This window comes from Pseudorasbora parva, chromosome 19, assembly GCF_024679245.1.
Source record: "Pseudorasbora parva isolate DD20220531a chromosome 19, ASM2467924v1, whole genome shotgun sequence".
Classification (NCBI taxonomy): domain Eukaryota; kingdom Metazoa; phylum Chordata; class Actinopteri; order Cypriniformes; family Gobionidae; genus Pseudorasbora; species Pseudorasbora parva.
The window spans coordinates 2,906,661-2,928,714 of NC_090190.1; the positions used below are offsets into that span (position 1 = coordinate 2,906,661).

The 22,054-nt window shown below is 37.1% G+C and overlaps 1 protein-coding gene across 1 annotated transcript in view; it reads left to right on the forward strand.

Annotated features, from left to right (window-relative positions):
* The window catches only part of eif3hb (eukaryotic translation initiation factor 3, subunit H, b), a 128,266-nt gene extending 106,472 nt beyond the window's left edge, over positions 1-21,794 (forward strand). Inside the window, exons 6-8 of the mRNA XM_067425405.1 lie at positions 4,533-4,653; positions 16,138-16,270; positions 21,451-21,794. Coding sequence (XP_067281506.1) covers positions 4,533-4,653; positions 16,138-16,270; positions 21,451-21,548 — 352 coding nt within the window. The 3' untranslated portion in view covers positions 21,549-21,794. The remainder of the gene's footprint in view (positions 1-4,532; positions 4,654-16,137; positions 16,271-21,450) is intronic.
* The last annotated feature ends 260 nt before the right edge of the window (positions 21,795-22,054 follow it).

Sequence of the window (22,054 nt, forward strand, 5' to 3'; positions counted from 1 at the left end):
AGCATAAGGCCTTGTATCAGTAGAAACCCTGGAGTATATTCAAATGATTGTGCTTTCCCCCCTCATATCCCCCTGAGACGAGAGATTTATGCATTTTATTTCTGGAAAAATTCCTCCTATGATGCAAATTGACGATATTTGCATCATAGGAGGAATGTTTGCCCAAAGGCTAAAGACTACAGCCAGCAGAGGGAGCCATTTCCGCATGTTTTGAACCCGCGCATGGGGATGGAGATCACACTCAGAGCTCAGCTCAGCTACAGGCACTCATTTAAACGGAGCTATGGTGAGCAATGTAAGTCGTTTAACTTCTCAAATTAATTTCTATGAAAGTTAAGCTTGCAAAGGCATGAACTGAAACGTGCCAGACTGAACTCGCGTTGTGAATGTATGCCGCGAGTGTGGTCATGATTACCTCAGCTCTCATCACGAGAGCTCATCAGCTCATTTATCTCACTCCTGCAGTCAGTGCTCAGTGCTGTGATACTCGCGCGGCGACTCACAAATTATATTGAACACACACGTTCAGTTTTTAATTGTAGTGTCTCCAACTCAGTGACAGTAATCCAGTAGCAGTGGCTTTGGGAATGGCTTCGTAGGGCAGCGAAGCACTCTGTGAATTTTAGTCTTTCGTCCCCATGAGACAAAAATACATTTTCTGTCTTTTCTCAGTCTAGAACATAGGCCGTAAAAAAATATGGACGACTCGACATCATCCGTTTCCGCTTGGCAGATTTGAAGCTTTTAGGCGGCCTTGCATGGCGCTGACATCTTGGGACCGAGTCTGCGCAGTAGCGATTTCGGGACCGGAGTTGCGCAGTAGAGCGCAGGAAGTAGAGCAGGAAGTACAGCTGCGATATCAAAAGGCCGCCCACACTCTCGCAGATGCAGAACAATTAATTATGTTGGTGTGAAATAAACAGTTATGGAAATGTAGAAATTAAAGCTAAAGCTCCAATCTGCTCCCCAAAATTCAGAAAAAAGTCTGTTAGTGCCTCAGTGACAACTTCACTCAGAGAAGCCGTCAGTCTCAGCTGTCAATCATGACGTCTCCCCCCCCCCCCCCGTTTTTATAGCATCAGATAACTAACTAAAACTAAACTTATTTTAAAAACAAACACTTGAAATGAAATCATTGTGATGATAACTGCCTTCAATGACATAAACTAACTTTGGATAAATTTTTTTTGAAGTGTAATTGTATTATTTAGTTTGCCTCGCGTCCATTAGAAAACACAGAGGGGCGGCTATACTGGGACCGGTCACCGGGGGGCGATCGAGGCGCGAAAGCTTCAGTATCTGAGAGGGGTGCTGCAGGCCTGGTCTAGAAGGCACCAAATTCAAAAATAATTTCACATTTCTACTACATTAATGACCCAGTTTAAAGGGTTACTTCAGCGATTAGCAAATGGCTTTGTATCAGTAGAAACCCTGGAGTATATTCAAATGATTGTGCTCCCCCCTCTTATATCCACCTGAGACGAGAGGTTTATGCATTTTATTTCTGGAAAAATTCCTCTCGTGACGCATATTGACAATATTTGCGTCACCTTAGGAATGTTTGCCCAAAGGCTAAAGACTACAGCCAGCAGAGGGAGCCATTTCCGCATGTTTTCAACTCGTGCATGGGGGATGGAGATCACACTCACAGCTCAGCTCGCAGCTACAGGCACTCATTTAAACAGATGGTGAGCAATGAAAGTGTTTTAACTTCTCAAATTAATTTCTATGAAAGTTAAGCTTTCAAAGGCATGAACTGAAATCGCGTTGTGAATGTATGCCGCGAATGTGGTCGCGATTACCTCAGCTCTCATCACGAGAGCTCATTTATGACGTTAAATGTAATCTGACTCCTAATCTGAGTTAGTGCTGTGAGACTCACGCGGCAACTCGATCGTTATATTGAACACACACGTTCAGTATTTAAGTGTACTTTCTGAACTCAGTCACTGTAATCCAGTAGCGGTGGCTTTGGGAATGGCCTCACAGGGCAGCAAAGCATTCTGGGAATTGTAGTCTTTCATCCCCATGAGACAAAAATAAATTTTCTGTCTTTTCTCAGTCTAGAAGGCACCAAATTCAAAAATAATTTCACATTTCTACTACATTAATGACCCAGATTAAATACAGATTCATCTTCCCAGCGCTGAAGTACCCCTTTAAGAAATTTCCTGGTTCCGGTTCTGCCTAACGATTCCGTTTCTGGTTCTGCCTAACGATTCCGGTTCCGGTTCTGACTAACGGTTCCGGTTCTGCCTAACGATTCCGTTTCTGGTTCTGCCTAACGATTCCGGTTCCGGTTCTGCCTAACGATTCCGGTTCTGACTAACGATTCCGGTTCCGGTTCTGCCTAACGATTCCGGTTCTGACTAACGATTCCGGGTCTGCCTAACGATTACGGTTCTGGTTCTGCCTAACGATTCCGTTTCTGGTTCTGCCTAACGATTCCGGTTCCGGTTCTGCCTAACGATTCCGGTTCTGACTAACGATTCCGGGTCTGCCTAACGATTACGGTTCCGGTTCTGCCTAATGATTCGGTTCTGACTAACGATTCCGGTTCCGGTTCTGCCTAACGATTCCAGTTCCGGTTCTGCCTAAAAAAAAAAAAAAGTTTAAAAAAAGTTTGGGTCAGTAAACATTTTTATCTTCTCTCTTCTGCTTACCAAGGCTGTATTTATTTGATAAAAGCTACAGTAAAAATTGTGAAATATTATTACAATTTAAAACCTTTTTTTCTGTCTAATATATTAAAATATAATTTATTCCTGTGATCAAAGCTGAATTTATCATCATTACTCCAGGCTTCACTGTCACATGATCCTTCACTAATCATTCTCATGTTGCTCAAGAAACATTTAGCATAATTAAATCAATAATAAATAATTGTATCATTATAAATGTCTTTACTGCCACTTTTGATCAATGTAATGCATCACTGCTGAATAAAAGTATTATTTTCTTTAGAGAAACATGCTATGCCCAAACTTCTGAATGCCAGTGTTCATTCATATGGATACAGAGACAGTGAGTAATAAAGTTCATTAGCTGTCCGGGGCTTGTTGACCAGGTCATAAAGCTGGTTTGTTGCTGATCCAAGATCTGCTTGCTCAACCACAGAAAACGAAGCTGGTTTTATCTGTATTGTTCCAGCTGCTAACGAGAGATTTCTTCGTAGTGTTGTTCCACATGGACCTTACTAGTGTTAACATCGGTCTCCATGTTCATGCATGATGGAGAGCTGCTCCTGGTTTGTCCGCACCCGCGGGATCTCACTTCCCTACATACGTCCAGCATTTTTCTCCAAGATTAATGGAACGTGCTGGCGAGGCTAATTCGTTGTTAATGGGGTTTACCGAGAACAGATAAACCGCTTTTGAAGACATTTTCCCCATCCTTGCTCCTATGAGCCGCTGTCCTGTTAGAAAATACGGATCTTATTCTACTACAGTTACAGTGGGACCTGTTTTGCATATCAGGATACATGCAAATGTGTTTGATATATGCGGAATAGGATGAATTATTAATGAGGAATCTATGCTATCATCTTTTTTTACATTCTGTGTTACTCTGTTGATGGTTAAGACGTGCTTTGATCATGTGACGTTCCCCTAAGATTTGGGCATTGCAGAGATCTTGGCAGAGTTTTACATTTCTGATCATTCGTTAGGGAATTTGAGCATGCTGACTTTTCAATAGCAATGTGCTTTGAGCGAATTAACTATATTATTACCATAGAAATTCTGCAGTAAATTATACATTTTCCTAATCAGTATTAATTTCAGTATTTGTCTTGTTTTCAGGTAAAATATTATAAATAAATAAAAACACTTTAGCACAATTGTATAAGATATAAAGACTATTATCTGCCTAATTTTCCCAAACCAAATAAAAGTTCTGGTGCTTTTATACAAGGAAAAAAAAAATCAATTCATGTTTATATATACAGTGTGCATATATACATATATATATGAAAACACGCTGCTTAATTTTTGGTCAAGACACGCACACACACATATAAGAATAAAGAAATTATATACATAAATATTTTATATATATATATATATATATATATATATATATATATATATATATATATATATATATATATATATATATATAATATTGCACATCAAACATTTTTTTTCAAACATAAACTTTTTTTAGACAAGTTATTTTTGATGGTGTATTTTAATAAAATAAATGCAATTGAAAAAAATGTGACTTTCAACATAATAAAAAGCAACAACCCCAAATTTTAAATTGGAGTGTATTTGTAATGAAGAAAATGTGCAAAAAACGATGTGCAAAAAAATATACTTTTATTATTATTATTTTTTTATAATAATGTTATTGCACATCAAACATCATTCCGGATGTCTGTAGACCATTGTTGTCCAAAAGTGTGTAAGTGTCTCCATAGTTGTTACACATAAAATAAATCTATTTGTGTACTGTAAGAAGTGTTCACTAAATAACAAGCAGTCAGATGCAGTGTGATGATTTCCATTCTTCACCGTGTTGTTCCTCTACAGTTCTCATCTGGAGAAGAGCCTGCAGATGCTGATGGACCGCGTGGACGACATGAGTCAGGACATCATCAAGTACAACAACCACTGCCGAAGTCTCAGCAAACAGCAGCAGCAGAAACATCAGGTGATCCAGCAAACCTTTCACATAGAGACATAGAGAAGAGTGTGCTGTAGACCAGACATGAGCAGACGTCACGCTGGTGTCTACAAAAGTTTGACTTTGACTTACAAGGAAGTTTTCAGCTCTGAAACTTACAGGAGATTCTTATATCACGATAAAATTGTTATATATCAAAAGCAAAAGTTCATCACCCCTTTAAACGCAACATTTTTAGGCCTATCTCTCAATTTAAATCACAGTTCTGAGGGGGAAAGTGTGAATTGGAGATAATAAACCTGCAATTCTGAGGGGAAATAGACAGAATGTTGAGTTTATATCTTGCAATTCTGATATTTCTTCTTAGAATTGAAAGATATGCACTCGGGAATGCGAGAAAAAAAGTTAAAATTGTGAGATATAAACTCGAATTTAGCTTTTTATTGTTTTATTACGCGGGTCCCATCAGGGCCGTAGGCAGTTTTAAACTCAGAGAGGTCCCAAATGTGAGCTATCTAGAGGGGTTCTGGGACACGTTCCCCAGAGAAAAAACATATTTCTCTGATCTACATATGTGCTTTTTAAGATGTTTGATGGCATTTAAAAAATAATAATAAATAGCTTTCAAAACCATGTTAGTGCGCCGGATTATTATTAGTCATACCTGCTCTCTCCATCTCTTGTCCTGTTTCTACCCCTCCTAAAGCTGAGCTTTGACTGATGGTCTTTTCAGTAGGGATGCTCATTTCGGTTAATTTTCTCGACCGACAACCGATGCTCATTAATCGGTTATTAACCGTTAACTGATAAGATTATAATATTGAATTGGCATTACATAAAAATACAATTGACGAGTGCCTGTGACCCGTTAAAGACTTTTTTCTCATGTTTATTTTATTGTGCAAACAATAGAACCTAGAATCATTATCACATGATAATGCATAAAATAAACTCCCACTCCCAAAATACTGCGCTCACACCTGGGATAGGTAAAGCAAGTGTAGTGTTTTATATTTTTTGACTAAACTGTATTTTCGATGTTCAAAGAAAAGCACAACTGCGAGCGCGTCGAGTATAAACAAACACTTCCCCACAGACGAGGCGCGCGGTAATTATTTTAGTGAAACTATTTAGTGTAGGCCTATTTATTTTATGCATGTGTCGACGTGCACATTGCACAGTGAGTTTGCAAATACTGTTTTTTAAACCATGCAGCAAACAAACAAACAAATGCGTAGCAAAAAAACCCTAAAAAAATAACTTTAATCGGTCAAACGTCTTACTATCGGTTAACAGTTCCTATGTGTCAGTGAAGAAAGTAAACATAGATCAACTGATATTTAGCCTATATTTTATTAAGCATTTTCATAGTCAAGTTAATTAATTCACTGAATGCTATGAAAATACGTTTATTTAATTCATTCACAATATGTACACATTCATTATCGTATGCCTAATCTGATGACATCGGCTTCGATAACGTCCTTTTTTAATTCAAAATGGCAAAATCTGATTTTTTAAAATTAGTTTGCCTGATTATTTTTGTTGGTTGTTTAACTTTTCTATCCTAAAACAGCAGTCAAAGACAACACTTCTGTATACAGCTTTGGAAAAAATTAAGAGACCACTTAACATTGATTTGACTGAGCCCTGATATATTGATGGCCAGGTAAATGTGACATTTATTATAATGGGTTTATGATAAGATTGTTTTATGTTCACTTAAATTAAAAGTAATATTTTTAAAAGTCTAATAAATGTTCAAATTGATAGTTTCCAATTATACAGAAATGCTGAATGGCTATAATGGCTAAAACTGAGAGATTGGTATCAGTGGCCTTCATTCATAAAATGATGCCATTAATCAAATATTTAAAATATACTGTCTTTTTGTTGTTTCTACAATAATTTGGTTATATTTGAAATTATTACAATGTCAAAATATGTTTAAAAAACCCCCACAAAAACATGGTAGGCGTGATTAATCATGATTAATTACAGAAAATGTGCGATTTTAATTAGTCATTTTTGATAATTGATTGACAGCGCTAATTAATTAATGAAGATCCTGACCTTGGCCATTCATGAGACTCTTAGAACAACACCAGAGTAAGTAAAGTATTTTTTATCCCCTAGTCAATAATTTTCCCCCTTAAAACTCAACTTTGATCACCAAAATTACAAATGTAAACATGTGAGAAAGATTTCTACATGCCTTAAAATAGCTTGAATGTAACTCTACACACTTGCTTCATTTAGTATACGTAGATTCATGAATATGCAAATTAGCCCCACCCACTCACAGTCGGCCAACTTACTGAGGTAAACGCTGCACAATGGCACTCTTGTAACGGTCAGTCTGCCTTCAGTATCAGTAAATATCCTTAGAAACGCTTTGAACAGCTCAAAATGCAGTGGAGAAATTAGTTTATCGTCACAATATACATCATATACATAATTCACCCGCTATATTGGCTAATGTACCTGATTCTTCAACAGAAAAATATACCAGGATAACCTGCTTCTCTTGAGACGCCCTGCTTCAGAGAATACTTAATGATATGCTAAAGCCCCGCCCACATGTTGATGTGATTGATTACAAGGTAGTTGAGACTAGGAATGTGTGATACAACTTTTGTTTTCGATAGGATACCGATACTTTCAAGGCCAGTATCACCGATATCAATACCTATACGATACTTATAAACTTAAAGGGGTGATAAATTGACAAATCAACTATTCCTTGAGCTTTTGATATATAAAAGGTCATGGTAATATAAGAATATCCTCTAAGTTTCAGAGTTGAAAACTTCCTTGTTAGTCAAAGAAAAGCTTTTATTGACACCAGGCTCAGCAAACGGTCCTGTGCTTTATACTTACGTCAGTGCGCGGCGAAACACCGCCTATACAGCGCATCTAATCCAGTAGCCCGTGACTCGACGTGCTAGCTGGTCAACAACAATAAACATGCCGAGGAAGATAGCAAGATATTGCGCTATTCCTGGTTGTGGAAGAACACAGTCGCTGCATAAGCTTCCTTTGGATCCTAATATTAGGAATGTGTGGTTGAACTTTATTTTTAATGAAGTTCCAGCTCACGTGGGGAAGACAGTGTTCACTTCAGTTCACTGCGGGATCGTTTTTAATCTAATCTCCGGTCGATGCTGGATTTGGCTCCGACGGGAATAGTGCAACCCACTTATGTGAGTAAAACGTGTTTTTATATGTTATAGTACTGCATTGTTATAGATCGTTTTGCTTATGTGTATGTGTCTAACAGAGCATACCTTTAGTACGCTAGACTCAAGGCAGGCCGATGAATCACATTATATTCCGTTCTTGTTCTGCTATTCTCTCTCTCTCTCTCTCTCTCTCTCTCTCTCGAGTTGACATCTGAAGGGTGGCGCGCGCGCACGTGTGTATGTGTGTGTGCGCGCGGTTCGCGCTCATATCGACCAATCTTGCGGGCTATGTGTAATATACAAATAATAGTCAATCGTGGGTGGATGAGAAATAAATCATTGTGTTTGTTTGATAAAGACGTTTATGAGCCCTGTGATCGAGATAATCATTCTGGTTGCCGCTTTTCCCTCAATCTCTCCCTTGTGAACTGACAGCGGAGCTGAAGCTCATTAAATATGCAAATCTTATCCAATCCTAGCCGTGGGCGTTTACTTCCAAATCTCCAGTGACACGCCCATCAAAACCCAGCGTTCAAGAGAGAGCCTTAAAACCAGTGTAAAATAGACTATTACTTATTATTTATGATGTTTTTGACTGTAAAAACCACACGGACGTCATTAGTTGACCTCAGACAACAGTATAAAAAAAATAAAAGAGGCAGTTCAGGACACCTTTAAATTTTAAATTATTAAATATATTAAATTATTAAAATGACTAAAGATACCCTCTTAACATATTTGAAAGGCATTTTAACATTCAATATGCCTTAATTGCATGGTTAATGGTTAAAATGTTTACGTGTAGAGGTAACCATGGAAATCTTCAAATACTGTAGTAAAAAATAAACCATGGTTCATTTTCATAAGGGACTGCCAGTGACAGAACGTTGCACCCATAAAATGCAACCTTTTTATTCTGATAGTGTATGATTTATATGAACATTAGTTACAGAATAGAACATGATCAATATCAACGTTTAACATTACATTTAAACAGTGTAATTGCACACAATTTCTAATCGTTTATTGTGAAATAACTCAAACATATGTTTTTCTGTCTTCTGATGAGCATTGTTCTGGGCTGTGTTTTCAAAAGCATCAATGGCTTCCTATGATAGTTTTGGGAAACGCAGCCCTGTTTTAATACAGTATCCGCAGTGAGCGAACGCTTGTTCTGTCTTGCCGCATTTGCGTGTGTTCAGATCATGGTTCAGATGAGCAGGAAAATAGTCCTATTATACCACACAGTTATTCGGTAATATAGGTTATTCGTATTTTATGAATAAAATAATCTTTTTAAAGCTGCTGTCCGTAACTTTTTTTGTGTTCAAGATTTACAAAAATTATATAATGAGAATGTACATCATGAATCCATTTTCCATACCGTGTTTTTGACTTACCCTGAATCATTATGGTACACTTATAATAAGTGTTTATATTGGGACTATTTCAGACCAGACTGGTAGGTACCGCTGCAGAGGAGCACAGTCCCTGCGTGATTCGCCATAGACATAAACAGAGAGAAGTAGCTCCGGCTGCAATGTTCTTCCGCAAGACGCATGCAGTTCTGTTTATTAACCACTAGAGTGCAAAAAGTTATGCACTGCAGCTTTAAATAAACAAAATTACTGGTAAAAAAACAACAAAAACACCTTAGTATTGATATTTTTATTTGAGTATTGATACTTTTCGATGCTCACATCAGTATCGCTATATCGATTAGGGCTGTGTTGAAAAAATCGATTCACCAATTCTGAATCGATTTTCATATTCATTTCTAAAGATCGATCCGTAACTCAGAGGATCGATTTAATAATAGGCCTACATTGAATTTTAAATTTGCCGTGTCATTGAATTCGCGCATGCGCGCGAGGTGGAAGGACATTAACACAACGAACATGGCAGCTTTGAAAACTCCAGAAACGTCGCCGACAGAGAATACTGGCTGGCATTTTCAATTGTTTTCAATGAGAGCGCCGGGTTTTTAGAACGCCTGGAGCGCACCGAGGCGCTGAGCGAGTAGGATTTTCCGTATCATAACAACAAGCAAGTCTCAACTGAGGAGAAAAAACGCTGCCTGCCAAAACGCTCTCAAGCGCTCACAGCGGGGAGTTTTCAGCTGAGCGCCTAGCGTTTTCAGCTGGCTAAAAACGCTTTGGTGGACACACGGCCTAACGTTATACCGCCGTCACCGTGCTGAAGAACACAGCCGTTCTCACTGCAGCGCGCTCTTACTGCCAAGGAAGTTGTAATGGCTGCGTTGTCAATGGCTGCGTTGTCAATGGCTGCGTTGTCAGCTCCACAGCGCGCGTTCGCTGACTAGAGCAGCCTGGAAGGGGGATTGTTCTTTACAACCATCAATACTCCATTAATTTGCAGTTGAATGTCTATAATGATAGTATCAATATGTTGCATAACTACAGTCCTGTAATTCAGGTAACAGCTGAAAAAAAAATGCTTTCTTCAAAAACACTAAACATCTAAATCTTGAAGATCGGATCAAATTAAATAATGATAACCGTTTCAAGATCTTGAGAATCGGAATCAAATCGATTCTTGAAATTTGAATCGAAACCCAGCCCTAATATCGATGCTTCATATCGATACACCCATCACCAAACTGAGACGTCAGAAACACCAGCGAATTCTAGTTTTAGTTCACTGCTAGCCTGGGAAAACCCAGACAATTTCCGGCAAATTTAGATTTGCTCTGCAAGTAGTCTGGCAAAGAGCCCATTTAAACCAATTTCCAGTCTGTCGAAATCGAGGCGCCAATCAGAAACGCTGGGGCTTTACACGATGACGACAGCGCAGCGACGGGTGAAGGGGGAAGCAGGACGCCGCTGTGTGATAGCACTCATTCGAATCAGCTATCGCGTCTGTTAAGCGATTTCAACTTTTCTTAAAAAAAAAAAACCTGAGCAAAGAACAAGACTCGGCTACCAGATGTGGATTACACCAGCTACTGTGATGAAGAGGATGTGGAGTGTGATCATACACACGCACGCCCGCACGCACGCACGCACGCACGCACGCACACACACACACACACACTCAGTGCTCATTTCCTCACCCTAGATCTGGTAATCATGTAAAAATTATAAATAAAAAACTAACGTAATTATGCTCAAGTCTGAAAATGTTCTAACACATCTGAAATGACTGAATTTGAATAAAGTTTGTGAGACAATTTTCCAAAGACTCATCAATATTATTTTATTTTCAAAATATTGCAAATCGCGTTCTACTCACAATGCAAATGCCCTACAGCGGCGGCGAATGCGATCAGAGCTTGATGTTTTCTGTTCGACCGTCAATTTGAGATATTTCCTTTGGTCTCAAATGCTATTAGGTTTTCCAAATTTTTGCAAAAATGTTGATGGTGTGGCGGTGACACCACCTATTATCATATTTATTTTACAACAACAGCAAAAGTCGTCAGAAGCCATTTCAAAATCGTCCTCAAATCACACACAGAATTGCTGTCTCAGATGTTTCTCCGTCGCTCTGCATACGTCATCGTCCAATGGTGATGCCCCTTTAGAAATGATTTGTCTATGACGGGTTTTCAAACTGGGGTCCGGGGACCCCCAGGGGTCCTCCAGAAGGTTCTAAGGGGTCCCCAGAAAATTTCAGGGAATAAAAAGGCAAAGCAAAATTGGATAAACTGTTTAATTTTCTAAATGTTTCTCTCCTTTCTTGCCATTTACACACTTTCCACACTGTAAAAAAATATTTAGAAAAAAAGTTACCTGGTTCCCTAAAATTTTGAGTTCACTGAAATTAAAATTTTGAGTTAATACAATGAACATTTTTTGAGATTCGACAACCTTTATTAAAAGATTATTAAAAGATTTTGTAAGCATATTGGGTAATTGTGTGTTATTTCTGATGACGCAGTGAAACATGCCAAGTTGTGCTATTTTCATGATTTATCACATTTTTTATGTGGTTCAGATACAATAATATTTTGAGTTTCTATTTATGAAACAAATTTCCCTCATTGTATCAACTCAAATTTTTAATTTCAATAAACTCTAAATTTTAAGGCAACCAGGTTACTTACTTTTTTAAGTTAAACCAACAAAAACCACCACAATTTTTTTTACAGTGCAGAATTGTATATTTTTGTCTTGCACTTGAGTTTTTCTCCCTTTATCTCACTAAGGCAGAGTTCCTAACGCATTCTGAAAGCTTGTTTACATGCATTTATTGTGAAAGATTTGATACAAATAATTTTTATTTGAAAATGTTCTTCAGGTTTATACATCCAACATTAAATATAGCCAGTTTAAGTTTGGAAACAATATGTTGTATTTTTAATGTCACACTTACTATGACTTACTGTTTGTTTTTTTCTTAAAGAAAAATATAGAGATTGATTTTAGGAAGGGGTCCCTCATAAAGGTTCATCATAATTGGGGGTCCTTGGCATCATAAAGTTTGAAAACCCCTGGTCTATGAAACTTTGCCAGACCATAACTCAGTTACTACTGAGAATGCTCTGGTTATAATCAGGCTAGTTTTAAAGAGAAATACTCAGTAGTGGTGTTGACTTAAAGCATTGAAACACCACAAAGGCATAAACATATTAAAAACCAACTTTAACGATAATATCCCTGCTTTCGAGTAAGAAACAGGCTGACTAAAGTAACAGATATGGGAGTGAGCTGTGATGATCTGGTTGGGTGAGAGCTGTCATAAGCATGTAAACGCTAGTTACCGTTAATGGTAGCTTTGCTAGCTGGTGGGAAAACAGACCGTCGCCACAAAGATCACAATAAGGGGCTTACGCTGATGAGGCTTGATGTTTCAATCGTGATGGGATGCTCGGGGAGATATAATTATATCACAGTCGTAATTGATGAAACCGTGCGACTCCAAACCCAAGAATTAGCTCTGAGGCTGTAATCAAAGCTTTGTTTCCAGAACTCAGGCTTGCACTTTGGAGGCTTGTTTTAGTTTTAGCAATGAAAGACTTCACTCTTAAATCAGTGTTTATTTGATAATGCACAGCATAGACAGTACTTCACCCCAAAAGATAAAAATAGGAAGTTATATTTTTGCATCAAGAAATCTAAGAATATTTCCATGTTTTTTTGTTTGTTTGTTTGTTTTTTTCATTGCGACATTAAACATTAAACACATTTCCCCTCTATTCACCAAATTAGGAAATAAATACAAAATAAATGCATTTTTTACAAATTAATTTTAACGTTTTAAATAATAATTTTTATAATAATTAATAAGTTCTAATCTGCTCATTTGGTGGGTAAGACATTTGTTATTTATATATTATTATATACATAATATACTTACATTGTATTATTTATATTTATTAACACGTATTATGATTAATATCCGTGATTTTTTTCAAGAATTTATATATATATATATATATATATATATATACATTTTACATTTTTTTAAACATTTTTTATTATGAGTGCAAAACTTACAACTGAGTAAACAAATAATAGTATATTTAACGTGTATTTAAATTGTAACTTTGTAAAGTATATAAGCAGATTTTAATTTTAAAAAACATAAACAAAAAAGCTTTTTTAATGGCTCTAAATTAGTTTCTATATCCTCTATGCAAATTAATATGTTTTCTTAGTTATTTAAATATAATTTCTTGACTTTTAACAGATTTTTTTCATGGCTCGTTGAGTCAAAAGGTCAAAAGAACAGCATTTTTTTATATATAATATTTTTTATAACGTTATAAGTCTCTTTACTGTCACCTTTGATCAATTTAATGAGTCTTTGCTGAATAAAAGTATTAATTAAATATCTGTCCGACCCAAACGTGTATTTAAGTCGTAACTTTGTGAAGAACATAAGCTGATTTTAATTAACAACATAAACAAAACTTTTTAATGGTCCTAAAAATAGTTTCTATATATTATCTATGCAAATGCACATATTTTCTTACTTATTTAAATATATTTTCTTGACTTGTTGTGAAGTATGAGGCTGCAGATTTTCCTGTTGAAGCGAGAGTGTCCCGACTGACTCTATAAAGGAGAGATTTATTGAGTGGCTGTGTATCAAGGTCTGTATGAGACCGTAATGGCTCCGCTCGGCGCTGGACTTTATGATTGATTGAAGAACATGTGACCTCCCAAACTCCTCTGATACTGCATGACTCCACGATTCTCTCTTTATTTACTCGTTTCTTTAATCAAATCTAATTCCCACCACTCAGCTGCTGTCAAATCCAGCATCGCTCTTCTCTGTCATGGCCATCTCAGAAGCTAGTGTTTTTTTTTTCTCTTTTTCTTTTTTATAACAGTTTTTATTATACAGACGAAAATTAAACCAACAAGCAGTAAAGAAAAAACATTATCTGCACGCTTTTTTTTCCGTCAATCATCAGTATACAAAATGAAGAGCAGCGGAAAAAGGACACAGCCCTGCGGAGAGCCGGTTGAAGTATAAAGAAGGTCAGAAAAGGTGTTGTTGATCAGCACTCTCTGAGATCTTTTTGTCAAAAAGTCAAATGAATGAGTGAGGATGTATGGGTATGATCAGTCTTTGTCTGGCTATTACCAGATCAAGCTCAGTTTAAAATTGAACATTGGTCTGGGGAGTCTGCTCTGTATTTTCTACTACACAAGAGGCGTGATCAACGGGCATTATTTGAATAACCATGTATGCAATTGGATAGTCTGTTAACCAGTCAGACCACAAGGGGCGTGATAAACAGGCAACGACCCATCACTTCTCTATCTGTCATCGTTTTAAAGGGGCGGTGAAATGCTGTTTCATGCATACTGAGCTTTTTCCACTGTTAAAGACTTGGATTCCCATCCTAAACATAGACAAAGTTTCAAAAACTAATGTTGGACGTTTGATGGAGTATTTCTGACTTAAAAATACTCCTTCCGGTTTCTCACAAGTTTTGGTGAGTTTTTTTCGAGTATGGTTCGACTTAACGTTAATAGAGCGGAAGGTCCTTGTACGGGCCGTACGGGCTCTTCTCCCGGTAGGGCGCGCGCGTGACTAGAGCGAGAGAGAGGAAATACACGCCCATACACTCCCGCCGCGCTCCACTTTATTCCTATGGGTGACATCAAGCTACTTCAACGCTTCAGCACAGCAAGTCACTGCTGTCACAGGACTTCACCAAATCATACCAAAGAAGTGTGTTTTTGACGGAGCGGTCCCAGCGATAAAGGTTCGGTCCTGCTTTGGAAGCAGTCGGTGAGTTAAACTGCTTCAAATGTCTGTGCTGTCGGCTATCGTCGCGTGAGTAAAGATCAGTAAACGACAGGATCGCGTGCTTCGTCATTCAAATCCGCTAACGTTACTCCATTGTTGTTCTCTGTATAACGTTACACTAGTCTGACGTGCAAAACCGTTTTGCTTGCTACTGCTAAGGTTTAGTCGCATACAATAGTCCATAAACCGAATCATGTCCTCATAAACTGCGAGTAAACACACACAAATGTTGACAGGCCACTAAATACAGTCCATACCACAGAGACGGACGTCCTGCTGCTGCTGCTGTTTCTCCTGTTCAATTTATTTCAGCCTCTGAAAGATTCTGGATCATTATCTGTATTAGCTGAGACAGATAGCGATGGGTCTCTCCACGCTTGAGGACGTCACCACTTTGCGTGCTCGTCATTCTTTAGCTCCGCCCACACGATACGCCTCCAGGCGCTCGGTTTTTTCCGGAAAGACTCGGTACAGCCTATATTTCTTTTATAAATATAATAAAACTAAAGACTTTTCAGAGATATGAAGCATGCAATACTACTCTATAGGTAGTGTTTCACCCCTCCTTTAAAGGGATAGTTCACCCAAAAATGAAAATTCTGTCATTTATTCACTCTCATGTTGTTCCAAACCTTTATGTTTCTTTCTTCTGATGAACACAAAAGACGATATTTGGAAGAATGCTTGTAACCAAGCAGAGAAAACTACCATTAACTACCATAGTAGGGAGGAAATACCATGGTAGTGAATGATTGCTCTCTCTGCTTGGTTACAAACATTCTTTAAAATATCGTCTTTGTGTTCATCAGAAGAAAGAAACTCATACAGGTTTGGAACAACATGAGAGTGAGTAAATGACAGAAGTTTCATTTTTGGGTGAACTATCCCTTTAAACTCGCCTATAGTGCGTGCAGGTGGATAAGCCAGTCTGTGATTGGTTCCCACATGAATCTACGGGTTTCCAGACTGAGCTGCCGGGTGAATTCAAATCGATCCCACTGGGTTTACCCAGTCTAATGAAGTCGGTCAAATGATTTCAATGAAATAAGCTGGAGGTTAAAAGCCAGAATAACGGTTTGCTCTCTTCCTCCCTGTACCGCAGTACGTTCAGAGACGGCAGCAGGAGAACACGCAGAGACAGAGCCGAGGAGAGCCGCCGCTTCCTGAGGAAGACCTGAGCAAGATGTTCAAGCCTCCACAGCCGCCTCCGCGCATGGACACGCTGCTCATCGCCAGTACGTCAACCTTCCTGCTGTCACTTTCATTCAAATTATTACATATACACTGCCCGGCCAAAAAAAGACACATCATGGCCATATTCCAGGATTAAGTAACTCAAGATTAAAGGGTTACTTCAGTGATTTAGCATTAGGCTTTTATATTTAAACTGGGTTATTGATGCAGTAGAAATGTGAAATTATTTTTGAATTTGGTGCCTTCTAGACTGAGAAAAGACAGAACATGTACTTTGGTCTCATGGGGATGAAAGACTACAATTCCCAGAATGCCTTTACTGCCCAACGAGGCCACTCCCAAAGCCGCCGCAACTGGATCACTTTCCCACCGCTTTCATTTTCATAAAATCAGTTCAGTTAGAGAACACACACTACAGTTAAAAACTGAAGGTGTCTGTTTAATATAATGATCGAGTCGCAGCTGCAGGAGTCAGATTACGTTTACCCTCATGAGCTCGTGATGAGAGCTGAGGTAAACGCGACCGCACTCGCGGTATACATTCACAACACAACGCATGTTCAGTCTGGCACGCTTTGGAAGCTTAACTTTCATAGAAATTAATTTGAGAAGATGAAACACTCCACTTGGTAGCTCCGTTTACATGAATGCCTGCAGCTGCGAGCCGAGTGCTGTGATTGGATCCCAGTTCCCATGCACTGGTTGAAAACATGTTGAAATAGCTCTTCTGCTGGCTGTAGTCTTTAGCCTCTGGCTAAAAATTCCTCAGATGACGCAAATTGACAATATTTGTGTCCTCTGAGGGTTTTTTCCAGAAATAAAATGCATAAATCTCTCGTCTCAGGGGGATATGAGGGGGGAAGACCAATCATTTGAATATACTCCAGGGTTTCTACTGATACAAAGCCATATGCTAATCGCTGAAGTAACCCTTTACTCAGGTATGAAGGATCATTTTCACAGATTAATCGGCTCTTTCAATTCACTGAAGTCTTTGGGATGTGCTGGAGGAGACTTTACTAGACTCTTGCATTGTCAATTGTCAGAAAATGATGAGGATAAATGTTGTGCTGTTATTTTCATCAAGAGGTGCATCATTTTTTTGGTCGTGATCTGAGATGATACTGTTTAATATTATTATATGCCTATTTAAATCCGTACAGCAGTTGTTTTTTTTCTCCATAAAATCATATTGAGAACATTATAATTGTGTTTGGGAGATGCTTTTAATGGTGAAACTTTTGTTTCTGTAATCAGGCTCTCAAATTATATAAAAATTAGGATTTATCGGTTAATATATCGGTTATCAACTTTAAAATATAAATAATTATTTGTTATTGTCATTTTCCAAAATTGTAATAATGGTACATCCCTAATATATTTTAAATATTTTTTTTGCAAAATTCAATTTCAATTAAACTACTGAAGCAATACAAATATAATATATATTTTTATTAATATTTTTAATTAGCTTTTTTTATTATAGATATCCTTATTTTTTGTTTAATTTTAAGTAACTTTATAATATTAATAATTATTTTTATTGCTTTTTATATTTCATTTACTTTTATTTTTATTTATTTCCATTTAATAATTTTAGTGCTTTAACTTAAACTTATTTCAGTTTATTGCCAATGCAACATTTCTAATTTTAATTTTAATTTAAGTTTAGTTTAAAGTTTTTCAACTGATATTTATATTTTATTTAAGCTTTTTTTCCAATTTTTTTCAAAACCAGAGCTTTGGTCATAAAACTAAACATTTAAATATCTTACTAAAACAAATATAGAGAATCATCTGATATTCATATGCATTTTATGTGTTATAAAGATCTCAATGATATTTCTATGTGCCACCAATGAGCCAAAAAACAGAGTTCGGACTTCACTACACTTCACTCCCATGTACACGCATGATTATTAGCTAAGCATTGTGGTTATTTTTACCGCAAATGATGAGCTCAGATACTGGCCAGTGTTTTAATCCACTTACATCAAAGAACGAGTGTAAGGTTATCCGGCACCGTGATATTATTATTTCATATGTCAGTAGAGTATGTAATGTTCACACCTTTACTTTAAGTGGGTGATTAGTGTGTGCTCAGTAACGGAAGTCAAATCTCTGCTCGTGAGCGACGCGAGATGTCCCAACACAGCGTTAACCATCTCCTCATTTCATCTCATTTGGATCTGAAAAGTTTTGGATTGGTTTCTATTTTTCTGTCCTGTGGAGTTGAGATGTAAGGGAAGGAGGGGAACCGTATGAGGGACACTACAGAGATCTTGTCAGAGATTGATTTAAAGCAATTGTTTCTAACTTGTTGTGGAGACAGTATATTATAGATCAGCCGCTGACTGAGGCAAGGGAAAGTGTGTGTGTGTGTGTGTGTGTGTGTGTCATGTCATTGTGTAACTCGAGAGCCCTGCTGTTTACACAGAAACACAGCGTTCCTTGCAATCTTTGATCTGTTTTTTTTTTTTTTTTTTTTTTTAGCTGGATGAAATTTTAAAAATGTGCTCGATTGAGGTGGATAACTTTTTTAATCCGATAAGAAGACCTGTTTACCAAATAAATCCATCGACTGGCAACAAAAACCTCACTCACTTTGCCTCAGCAGAGGATTTGATTGGATAACTGGACTAACCAACAGACCAATGGCATCACAGCATCTCATTGATTATAGAAAAAAATGTATAGTTAAATTTGGACAATGTTTCAACAATCAAGTCTATTCAGCTTTTCATTTCCAATTTGGTCACACACTTTGGCGAAAATCTTTTACCTTTGTGCATATTTTGCAGTTTTATTGCGTTATTTTTGTTTAAACAATTTAACCCTTGCTTCGTCTTTAACTCTTTCCATCATAAAAGTGCATCTATCCATCATAAAAGTGCATCTATTTATTATAAAAGTGCATCTATCCATCATAAAAGTGCATCTGTCCATCATAAAAGTGCATCTATTTATCATAAAAGTGCATCTATTTATCATAAAAGTGCATCTATTTATCATAAAAGTGCATCTGTCCATCATAAAAGTGCATCTGTCCATCATAAAAGTGCATCTATTTATCATAAAAGTGCATCTGTCCATCATAAAAGTGCATCTATTTATCATAAAAGTGCATCTATCCATCATAAAAGTGCATCTGTCCATCATAAAAGTGCATCTATTTATCATAAAAGTGCATCTGTCCATCATAAAAGTGCATCTGTCCATCATAAAAGTGCATCTATTTATCATAAAAGTGCATCTATCCATCATAAAAGTGCATCTGTCCATCATAAAAGTGCATCTATCCATCATAAAAGTGCATCTGTCCATCATAAAAGTGCATCTATCCATCATAAAAGTGCATCTATCCATCATAAAAGTGCATCTATCCATCATAAAAGTGCATCTGTCCATCATAAAAGTGCATCTGTCCGTCATAAAAGAGCATCTATCATCATAAAAGTGCATCTGTCCATCATAAAAGTGCATCTATCCATCATAAAAGTGCATCTATCCATCATAAAAGTGCATCTATCATCATAAAAGTGCATCTGTCCGTCATAAAAGTGCATCTATCATCATAAAAGTGCATCTATTTATCATAAAAGTGCAACTGTCCATCATAAAAGTGCATCTGTCCATCATAAAAGTGCATCTATCCATCATAAAATGCATCTATTTATCATAAAAGTGCATCTATCCATCATAAAAGTGCATCTGTCCATCATAAAATGCATCTATTTATCATAAAAGTGCATCTATCCATCATAAAAGTGCATCTATCCATCATAAAAGTGCATCTGTCCATCATAAAAGTGCATCTATCCATCATAAAAGTGCATCTATCCATCATAAAATGCATCTATTTATCATAAAAGTGCATCTATCCATCATAAAATGCATCTATTTATCATAAAAGTGCATCTATCCATCATAAAAGTGCATCTATCCATCATAAAAGTGCATCTATCCATCATAAAATGCATCTATTTATCATAAAAGTGCATCTATCCATCATAAAAGTGCATCTATCCATCATAAAATGCATCTATTTATCATAAAAGTGCATCTGTCCATCATAAAAGTGCATCTATCCATCATAAAAGTGCATCTATCCATCATAAAAGTGCATCTATCCATCATAAAAGTGCATCTATCCATCATAAAAGTGCATCCATCCATCATAAAAGTGCATCTATCCATCATAAAATGCATCTATTTATCATAAAAGTGCATCTATCCATCATAAAAGTGCATCTATCCATCATAAAAGTGCATCTATCCATCATAAAATGCATCTATTTATCATAAAAGTGCATCTGTCCATCATAAAAGTGCATCCATCCATCATAAAAGTGTATCTATCCATCATAAAATGCATCTATTTATCATAAAAGTGCATCTATCCATCATAAAAGTGCATCTATCCATCATAAAAGTGCATCTATCCATCATAAAATGCATCTATTTATCATAAAAGTGCATCTGTCCATCATAAAAGTGCATCTATCCATCATAAAAGTGCATCTATCCATCATAAAGTGCATCTATCATCATAAAAGTGCATCTATCCATCATAAAATGCATCTATTTATCATAAAAGTGCATCTATCCATCATAAAAGTGCATCTATCCATCATAAAAGTGCATCTATCCATCATAAAAGTGCATCTATCCATCATAAAAGTGCATCTGTCCATCCATCAACTAGCAGACCAGTTGGCTGTTGGACACCTGGATTTAAACGCTCTGTGTGTATCTGTGTAAACCAGGGCTATACAAATCTTACCCTGGAGGGCCAATGAGCTGCAGAGTTTAGCTCCAACCCTGATCAAACCTGAACATGCTAATCATTGTCTTCAGTATCATTAGAAGATCACAGGTGGGTGTGTTTGATCAGGGTTGGAGCTAAACTCTGCAGCGCATTGGCCCTCCAGGGTAAGATTTGAATAGCCCTGGTGTAAGCGCTCGGTGAAAAGCGTCAATGATGTATATTTACAAGATGTTTGTGAAGAGCTGATCATTGTAGCCAATCACAGACATTTGATGAGCGCGTGAGCACAATGGCCAGTCAGAAGTGTTTACGATTTTCTCAACAGCGCTCACATTTTTTACATCTCAGTACTGATTTGGTATTGCAGTTGGTACTTTTGACAACACTAAATTGCCTTATTTTTTTTTCTTTCTAAATGTGATTTTCTCCCCGACCCCCCCATCTTCTCTTCAGGTCAAATCAACACGTACTGCCAGACCATCAAGGAGTTCACGTCTCAGAACATGGGGAAGCTGTTCATGGCTGAAGCTCTTCAAGGGCCGAGCAGTTAGACGGAGGATGGTCAAGTGATCTTTTCCTCTGGCTCATTTTAATATAGTCAATTAGTTTGATGTTTTTATTTTCACGTTACCAGACCAAAACGCAAGTATAATCCTAATATTTGTTTGAATTCCCGTCAGACAGGGGGTTTATTTAAGCATGTTGTGTGTATCAGTGCGGACCGAACTCTGGATCAATGTACCTGTCCATAATGTGTGTGAAGGGATGTTTGGTAATAAATCGGATCGTGTCCAGTTTGTGGCTTTACGTTGTCATTGAAGAGAGAGATGAGCCTCTGAAGGACGAGGACATATTAGTTTGGTCCTATGGCTATTTTACACTTGCCTTTTTATATAGTTCTTATGTCTACATGCAGAAAAATAATAGTTAATCATTTCTCTATATTATTAAAATAACTATAAAGATATGCTTGTATGAAAACATATCTTATAAATAAATTATCTTTATTTGTAATATATATATATTTTTTTTGTACATTATTTATTTTTTATCTTTA